Source organism: Equus przewalskii, chromosome 8 (genome assembly GCF_037783145.1).
Source record: "Equus przewalskii isolate Varuska chromosome 8, EquPr2, whole genome shotgun sequence".
In the NCBI taxonomy this organism is placed as follows: Eukaryota; Metazoa; Chordata; class Mammalia; order Perissodactyla; family Equidae; genus Equus; species Equus przewalskii.
Genome location: NC_091838.1, coordinates 12,558,491 through 12,567,988, shown reverse-complemented (window position 1 = coordinate 12,567,988; position 9,498 = coordinate 12,558,491). Strand labels below are relative to the sequence as shown.

At 40.5% G+C, this 9,498-nt stretch overlaps 1 protein-coding gene across 1 annotated transcript; it reads left to right on the top strand.

The window, feature by feature from the left end:
- The first annotated feature begins 2,031 nt into the window (after window positions 1–2,031).
- On the top strand, window positions 2,032–8,969 carry TMEM70 (transmembrane protein 70). Its single transcript, XM_070631460.1, has 3 exons — window positions 2,032–2,344; window positions 3,909–4,014; window positions 8,438–8,969. The coding sequence occupies exons 1-3, from the start codon at window positions 2,159–2,161 to the stop codon at window positions 8,893–8,895; spliced, it is 750 nt and encodes a 249-aa protein (XP_070487561.1). The 5' UTR covers window positions 2,032–2,158; the 3' UTR covers window positions 8,896–8,969.
- The last annotated feature ends 529 nt before the right edge of the window (window positions 8,970–9,498 follow it).

The window sequence follows — 9,498 nt, the reverse complement described above, 5'->3', positions numbered from 1 at the left end:
CATGTTTCTGATTATTTCTTGAGAATATGAATATTTTAAAAGATCTTGATTATCTGTTGACAAATTCTTTTCTGAGAAGATTCTTCCAGTATATGCTCTAAACCAGTAATGTATAAAGAAACATTTAGGGTTTTTATCAACTTACTAGCTTTACCAAAATTTTTCTTTTCTTTTATCCATCATGCCATTCAGCCGTTAAGCTCACCTTAAAGGAGGGAAAAGGGGGCTGGTGGATGGTGAGGAAAGACAGCTAAAAACCAAACAAAAATTACATATAATGGTGGCCATATATTCTACAGGTGATCTCCATTTTCACTTTTTCCATCAGCCTCCATCCTTAAAGGCAGCCTCTCAGATGATGTGAATGGGGAATCAAGGCTTATTTTTGAAACAGCCTTTGTATCATTCTAAAACCCCCTCTAAGTGGTTTATCTCCAACAAATGTCTATGAATTACTAGAATTGGGAAATCTATTTAACCATCAATAACAATTCCATGTAATTCTATAGCATAGAGTTTTCAGAATATGATCTCATTTTAGCTGTTGAGAAACCTTGAGAAGTAGACCAAATGTTATTTTTATTTGCTTACAGTATCTGTAGGGAGAAACTAAGCTTAACAGAAGATAAAAGTTCAGGTTCTCTCAGCATATCGTTGAAGTACTCAAAATCAAACAAGGAGGACATTACACTGAGATGACTCTGATGTCTTCCTAGCCTCTTAAGCAAACTAAAAACTAAGCCAGAGTCAATTCCTATAAATGCCACAAGAATAAGAAGGACAACTAATTACAAACAGCCAAACGAGGTTTTCCCAAATAATGCAACTGCTTAAGCTGTAGCCAATCAAGTAATTTCCTTGCTTTGCAGTGTGCATATTCTCTATAAAAACCCTGCCCCTTGCTCCTGTCAGTGGAGCCCCTGTAATCACTTCCAGTTTGGTGCTGCCCGATTTGAATAAATTTTTATTTAAATAAGCTCAAAACTTTTATTATGCCTCAGTGTATCTTTTGAACAATATTAAAGAAAAACACTCTTTAGGCGAACAGAAACATTTAAATATGTATCAGTAAAATAACAGATGTCAGTAGTATGAATTACACTAAACAAGAGTTTTTAAAATGTGAATGAGAGATAACTTTAAGAAAATGAAGTTATTCATAAAAAAGTAGTGTAATTTTATCCTTCTGGATATCCAGAAAAAAAATAGACAGGATTTGGAGTTGTCAAGGTGATATTATTTTAGACTATCAGTTTGTTCCTCTTCTAGGCAAATAAGATGTTGAGTCAAAAACAGTTCTGAAATAGTAAACAAAAATGTGTCTCTACTAGTTGGATGCTCACCCTTCAAGATTCAGGTGAGCCTGAAGCCTTTAGACATTCCTAGCCTAATTAATTGTCTTTTGGGCTTCGGTAGCATTTTGTAAATTGGCATATTTCAATTACATTACAGGATTATCTGTTAGCTTACTCTTAGGTGTTTCCTGCGCTACTTGAGCACGGTGAATCCCCAGTTTTATCCAGCATCTCTGTATCCTCTGCGCCTAACTTGGTCCTGGCAATAGGCGCTGAATACCTCACCAAATCATGAACAGGATGTGTACATGGATGTGAATGATTCCCGAAGACAAATTTGACAAGTATCAGCATTACACAAATGAGTTCCATTTATTTTCTACCAGCCCCAATGGTTGGATTCAACTACTATTCATTTTTGTCCAAGTCGTATCAAGTATTATGCCTCTGTGTCCATAGGCAAGAATCACTTTCTGCAAAGAAAACAGTTTTGGGGGACTAGAAAATGACGCCCAGAAGAAAGAAAGATTTCACCCTGGCTTCCAGGCTTTGGCCTTCGTGCATGGCTCTCCCCTCTGTCCTTGCACACTGTCATAAAGAGCGCCGAACTCCAGATAGGGGAGGCCGAGCGCATACCGTGCGTCTGCGGACCGCCCCAGCGATGCGCGGCGGCAGAGCCCAGCCCGCAGGGAACGCGCACGGAGGAGGGGGCGGCGGGCCGCGTATTCTGCGCACGCGCGGCCGCCCAAGCCAGCCGGCGGGCCTTGAGGGGGCGGGGCGTGCGTGGCTGCTGCAGGCCACGGGGCCGGTGCGGAGCCGGGCCTCGCGTGTCCCCGTCCTCACCGCCCGTCCTCTCGCGCGAGATGCTGCTTCTGGCGTTGGGCGGCCCGCGGGCGGCCGGACTGCGGCTCGGCGGGCAGAGGACAGCGTCGTGGGCGCGCGCCGCGCTCCAGGGCCCCGGGGCGGCCGTCTCGCGGGCGGCCTCCCGCAGCGGCTCGGCGGGGCCGCGGGGAGCCGCGCCGCTGCTCCGGCGTCGCGTGCCAGCGCAGGTCGGCCTTGCGAGGGCTCGAGGGCCGGAGCGAGGGCGGGGGTGGGCGGAGCGTCGGCCCGGGGCCCCCGCGCTCGCGGCCCGCGCCTTCCCCGCCGCCGAGGGTGCCCCGTGGCAGGGGCGCTCTTTCCGCGGGGCCGCGGGGGTGGCGGGCCTCGGCCTCGGGACCAGGCCCCGCGAGGCCGGGAGGAGCCGTTGCAAAGTAGCTATTTTTATGGGCGGTTCCAAGCACTTTACAGGTGGTTGCAAATCCTGCGGGTTTGTGATGACTTTTTTCTTTTCTGCCTTTGAGCGGAAGCTCAGAAGGGTTAATTTGCAAAGAAATTAGGTGCACCACCTGGAGGCGGAACTGAGCGCACCCGGATAACCTGACTCTGAGTTTGTTCTATTTTTTTATTACGTGGCTCTATTTTAGGAATTCTTTTCCTCCCTGGAGAAAGGGGATGGAGACATTAATCCTCTCATTTTAATCTGAATAAATTGTCGCCTAATCGTCCCGTGTAAGATATCAGGGTCAGCAAATCTGGCTGAGACTTGGAAGAAATACCAAAAGTGCGAATTGGAATCTAATTAAATTTCAGCATCCAGGAATTAGGCATGCCTGTTTTACATTTCGAAGTGTGGCTACTGTGAAATTCATTTTCTAGGCGTTCGGGGAACTCTTGTTCCCGTGAAATTTGATGTAAAATTAAAAGTAAATTTTTTTCCTTATTAAGAGGACCCAGAGATGCAAGGGGCTGGATATAAGGCCTTTAGGGAAAGAGTTTTTTGTTTGTTTGTTTGTTTGTTTTAATACTAAGTATAGTATAAATATTTTAGAAGTGTTAAGAATGGTCTGGACTTTAAGCAAACAATTTGAATTTACAGTATTTTGCTTACATTAGGGTATTCAAGTTAATTTTGTTTATGTTTTGAAAAGCTTACCCATTTAAATCTTTAAGACAATCCAACTACGGTGATATTTTCATTAAGAATGGAATAGAAACCATTCCACTAAACTTTGACTTGTTCGAGGTCACACTTTATCTGAATAGCTTCCAGGTGGGATGCAAATCTATGCCTTCAGACTCCAACTCAGCCTGTTTCTACTTGTGACAGGAATTAAGGAAAGCAGTTCTGTTAGTTTCATTTCTTTAGCTCTGCAGATTATTTGGGAGCATTCCTTAAATCACCTGTGACAAAGTTCTCTTTTACTCTTCATTATATTCTTTTTAAAGATTGGCACCTGAGCTAACAAGTGTTGCCAGTCTTTCTGTTTTTTTTTTTTTTCTGCTGTATCTCCCCAAATCCCCCTGGTACATAGTTGTATATCTTAGTCGCATGTCCTTCTAGTGTCATGTGGGACACCGCCTCAATGTGGCCTGATGAGCAGTGCCATGTCTGTGCCCAGGATCCGAACCCGCGAAACCCTGGGCCGCCGCAGCGGAGCGCACAAACTTAACCGCTTGGCCATGGGGCCGGCCCCTCTTCATTATATTTTTAAAAATAAACTTAAAAAAATTTAACAGTTGGTCTAAACTGCAGTTTATTATGTACTCACATTGTAATGGTCTCTGTTTCAATAGATACCTGTTTGTTGGGAAAGATGTGTTCGATGCTTACATACACAACTTGAAAAATCAGAAGATGGAAGGCTGATTTATACTGGGAATCTGGCCCGAACAGTATTTGGTGGGTAATCAGAAGTGAGGATATTTCCTTTAACTGTAAAAAATGTTCTTAGCGTATGTTACCTCTTATTTTAGTAACTGTTAATTACAATACATAAGGAAAATTAGATTAAATTTTTTCTTGTGGCCTGTTGATCTAAGATTTAGAGGTTGAGACCTTTGCATTTTTAGGAGATTTTTAAAAAGATTTTTGAAGACTGTATTATGATTTTGTGATCTTACGGCTTGGTGCTAAAGCTTCCATCCTTTAGTCACCTCTCAGGATGTTTAACAAAAAAGAACAGAAAGTGTATATTTGTGTAATATTTGAATACGCAGAGAAAAAATATGGAAGAATACCTCTTAAGACTAGTTTTTTGGGGGGAGTAGACATTTACTTCATGTATTTTTAAATTTGGCAGGTAAAATGAGCGTGTAATACTTTTATAATTCAAAAATATATCAGTGTTGTGTTTTTTCAGGCCGTCTTAGAATTTTCAACAAATGTGTTTATTTAGTGCTTTTTCCAGGTGGTAGAGCGTTGTCATGGAGAAGGAAAAGATAGTGTATTAAATAGCAACAAGTTTAAAACTCTTTCCTTATATCACAATTTAGATCATAGGGAACAATCTAGCAGGGAAGGTGAGAAGAACTTAGGTATGGGATTTGTTCAAGTTCCCTGAGGTTGTATTTTATTTTAGTAATCTTAAAGTGTAACCTGAAATATCTGGAGGATTACTTTATAGCCAACTTGGCCACAAGATTTCCACACTCACGTTTGCGTTTGTGTTTTTGATGATGCTGGCGTCAGCAGATCACCTAAAATTTACTCTGGAAATCTGTAAGTTCTCAAGAGTGTGTTTAACGTACAATTTTAGCTGTTTAAAACTTTTTGGGAATAAGGACTGATTATAATCACTGTTGAGTGGAGTTCTAAAGTTATCGGAATAATCAATTTGGGGTGGTTAGAAATGTCTTTAGGAGTCAATACATGAGGAGACCATTGAACCTGTGCCACGTCTCTGGCCTGAGATACGTGGATTGATGCCACCGAGATGTTAACAGGGACCCCTACGGTACCCTTCCTTCTGAACACAGACACTGTTCCTTCCACTGCAGGGAAGGCTTATCAGTTTATTTCATGTTCCCACTTGACTTCATTCTGGAAAGAGGAGACTATAAATAGGAATTAATTTTGGTGTGGGTAGGATGTAGTGTTTGTGGAAGAACCTAGCTATCCGTGGTGTTCAAAGTTCTAGAATTCTAACTTGTAGAGGAATTTAATGTTTGAGTTCTTTCAATGTTATGATAATAGAAAGTCACTCGATATACTTATCAGGGATAAATATTTTTTCTATGTAGAAACTGAGAGAGAAACATTTTTCTGTGGAAAAGTGAAGGAGGCACTTTACGGTAGGGTTACCTTTCTTGAGGTCTTTTAAATTACCAAATGAGTCCTAGTGTGAAGACATCTGAAGGGCCTTTTAGTGGACAGTCCTTAATTCAGCAATGAATCATTACCGATGTCATGGTATTTGCTTTGCATTGTATCAGGGGCTTTGTGTGAGGGATGTTACTCAAAGATAACGTAGGTCATGTCCTCCAGGATTGTAGTGTCTGGTAGGAAAGATAAGATGAATACATCCTCATAATCAGTAACATAATAATAGAGAATAGATTTGAGTTCAGAAGGCAGATAGATAATTTTTAGATTAGAGAACAGAAAGCGTCTTGTCAGGCTGGCTTTTCAGCTGGGTCTTTTAGGATGAATAGAATTCCAACATGGAGAGGGGTCAAAGAAGGGCATCCCAGGCACGGAAGTAGCCTGAAGATGGGAAAGCCTGAAATATGTTCAGAAAATAATTACTTCAGGCAAAATAAAGTATACGTGTGTGTTAATTCCCTAGACCTCTTGTAATAAATTTCCTCAGACTGAGTGGCTTAAAACCACGGAAATTTTCTCTCTCACCCTTCTGAGGGCTGGACGTCTGAACTCAAGGTGTCGGCAGGGCCGTGCTCTCTCAGGGCTCTAGGGCAGAATTCTTCTTGCCTCGTCCAGCTTCCGGTAGCTCCGGGCAGGCCTCTGTGATCCTTGGCTTGTAGCTGCGTAACTCCAGTCTCTGCCTCCCTCTTCACCGGGCCTTCTCTGTGTCTCTGTCCTTTTCTGTCCTTATAAGGACACTCTCATTGGATTTAGGCCCACCCTAATCCGGTAAGATCTCATCTCAATTTTTAATTGTCTCCGAAGACCCTATTTCCAAATAAGGTCACATTCTAAGGTTCTGAGTGGATGTGAATTTTTGAGGGACACCATTCAACCCACTGCAGTGTGACAAAAGTAATGGGGAGAGAAGAGGTAGTTGGGAGGGCTGAGGAGGTTTTTTATACAGGAGGCAACTTGGTCCCCACTGTATCCCATGAGTTCCATTGTCATAGCAACTACCTGTGGGAGGAAGGAAGGAATTATTTTTAAATTACTGATGCAAGTTAAGTAAGCCTTCAACCAACGGCAGTGTATGAGAGTGTCTGCTTTGTTACAGCCTCACCAACAGAGTATGTTGTCAGACTTTTGGTTTTTGCCAATTTGGGGAAAAAACAATATCTCACTGTAGTTTTAATTGCATGTTTTTTATTGTGAATGAGGTTTAGCATCATCTCATCTATTTAAGGGCCATGTGCATTTTTGTTCCAATAAACTGCTTATATTTCTTGCATGTTTGTGTATAGGGTTGTTGGTCTTTTTCTTTCTTATTCTAGAAACCTTTTATGTATTGGGGATATTAACCCTTTATGATATAAATTGCAAATATTTTTCTCTAGATTTTTACTTTGTGATGTAAGTTGCACAGATTTTTCTAATTTGTCTGTTTACTTTGTTTATGGTGTTTATGCCCATGTACATTTTTAATGTAATCAGATTTATCAGTCTTTCACCTGGTTGCCCCTGTATTTTGAGTCATTGGAAAAGTTTTTCCATTCTCAGATTATAAAGGACTTCATGGATGTTCTCTTCTTATACCTCTATGGTTTTCTTTTTTTTTTAAAGTTTTTTTTCCCTGCTTTTTCTCCTCAAATCCCCCCTGTACATAGTTGTGTATTTTAGTTGTGGGTCCTTCAGGTTGTGGCATGTGAGATGCCGCCTCAACATGGCCCCATGAGCGGTGCCATGTCCGCTCCCAGGATCTGAACTGGCGAAACCCTGGGCCGCAAGTGCGGGAACTTAACCACTCGGCCACCTGGCGGCCCTAAAGTTTTCTTTTTTACATTTAAATCTCTGGATAATTTGAAATTTTCCTAGTATATGTATGAGAGATGAATTTTATCTTTTTCTATATTGCTATCCAGTTGTTCCAACACCACTTTTACCCATTTATTTTAGATTATATCTTTATGCTATACTACACGTCCATATGCAATTAGGTTTATTTCTAAACTTCCCTTTTTGTTCCTTCCATCTATCTGTGTGCCAGTACCACACTGTTTTAATTATAGAGTCACCTGTTTAATATCTAGCTCCCCCTTGTTGTTTTGCTGCTTTTAGTTTTCCAACTTAACTTTACAGTCAACTTGTCTGGGATCTCAACATGTTTATTTTCCAAACAGATAGTATTTTTATTGGGGTCATGTTAAAATTATACATTGAAACTAAGAGAAATTTATATTTTGTCATTTATTTATTTTTTTTATTGTGGTAAAATATATATAACATATGTAACATAAAATTTACCATTTTAGCCATTTTAAAGTATACAGTTCAGAAGTTACTGATTTTTAATCTTTCTAATGAGATACATGAAAAGATCTCACTGTTTTAATTTGAATGTCTTTCCTTGGTAAAGAAGTTGAATACCTTTCTCATATGTTTTAATCCGGGGCACATAGCCTGATAAAGTTAGCCCCATATCTGAACATTTTCTGTTAGATTTGTGGAAGTGCTTGTTAGTAGAGAGTTTTATTTGATAATCTGCTGACTGAATCAACGTTTACGGTGTTCATAAGGATCTTTGAGTAGTAGTAAATCTTTTATTGGGAGACTGAGGTAGAAGCTAGTTAACCCTAAGGCAGGTTTCCCACCCAGAGAGGCACTGCAGTGTACTGGCCAACGGCGTGGACCGCAGACGCAAGTTCCCTGGGTTTGAATCCCAGCGCTGCCACTTGGTAGCTGTGTGACGAGAGCAAGTGCCTCATTTTTCTCATCTCTTAAATGGAGGAAGTGATGAGTTATGCACCTATCTCATAGGGCCTTTTTGTAGATTTCATGAATAAAATATGTAAAGTGCTTAAAACAGAGCCTGAAGTGTAGCAAACACTATATATGTGTTTTGGTTTTATTGTTGTTTTGATGACAATATAGTAAGAAGAAAGGTGGGAGAATTAATTGGATAGGTTGATTCTTGTATAAAATTGAAAAATATTAATACTCTTCCATTTTTTTTCCTGTTTAGGTGTGAAATGTTTCTCTTATTCTACAAGTTTGATCAGCCTTGCATTTCTACCATATATTTTTGCACAAAATAATATTATATTTGGAAGTCTGCCTTTGCAAATCTTATTTTATGGCATCATAGGAAGTTTCACAGTGATCACTCCAGTCCTGCTTCACTTTATCACAAAAGGCTACGTTGTTCGGTTGTACCACGAGGCCACAACAGACACTTATAAAGCCATTACTTATAATGTTGTGCTGTCAGAAACGAGTACAGTGTTTCACCAGAATGATGTGAAGATTCCAGACAGCACACATGTGTTTACCACGTTTTATGCTAAAACAAAATCCCTGCTGGTTAATCCAGTGCTGTTTGCAAACCCCGAAGACTATAACCATCTAATGGGTTATGACAAACCGTTCACTTTTGACATGGAAGAAGCCGGTGAAAAGAAACAGCTTCAAGATGAGAAATGAGTCTGCTGTTTTTATGTTTGTGCTTAAATGCAATTTATGTTTCAATATATAATAATAAAATTGCCTTTACTTTTGTTTTCTGTCAGTGACTGTTAAAAGTAATTTGAAACAGTGTCAAACAGAACTTTTAACTTTCAGAGAATTATGTTTCTTTATAATAAAATAAGCTATGTTTGAAAAACAAAACATGTAATATTCTACTATTTGTGTTAAACAAAGAAAAGTGTGAACATCCCTGTACGTGCTGGCATACACATGGATGATTTTATGTAAGCTGGGGATTGGATCTTAGAAGCAAACGGGAGAGTTGTTTTTCCTTTGTGTTTGGATTTTTCTAAGTGTATGGGTGTTTAGATAGTATCCTTTTTTCTTCTTCTTCCAAAAGCCCACCAGTACATTGTTGTATATTCCAGTTGTAGGTCCTTCTGGTTTTGCTATGCGGGACTCCGCCTCAGCATGGTCTGATGAGCTGTGCCAGGTCCATGCCCAGGATCCAAACCGGGCAAACCCTGGGCCACCAAAGCAGAGCACAAGAACTTAAGTACTTGGCCATGGAGCCGGCCCTGATATTTTTTCCCACATTATAAACTCTGTTTTTAAAAC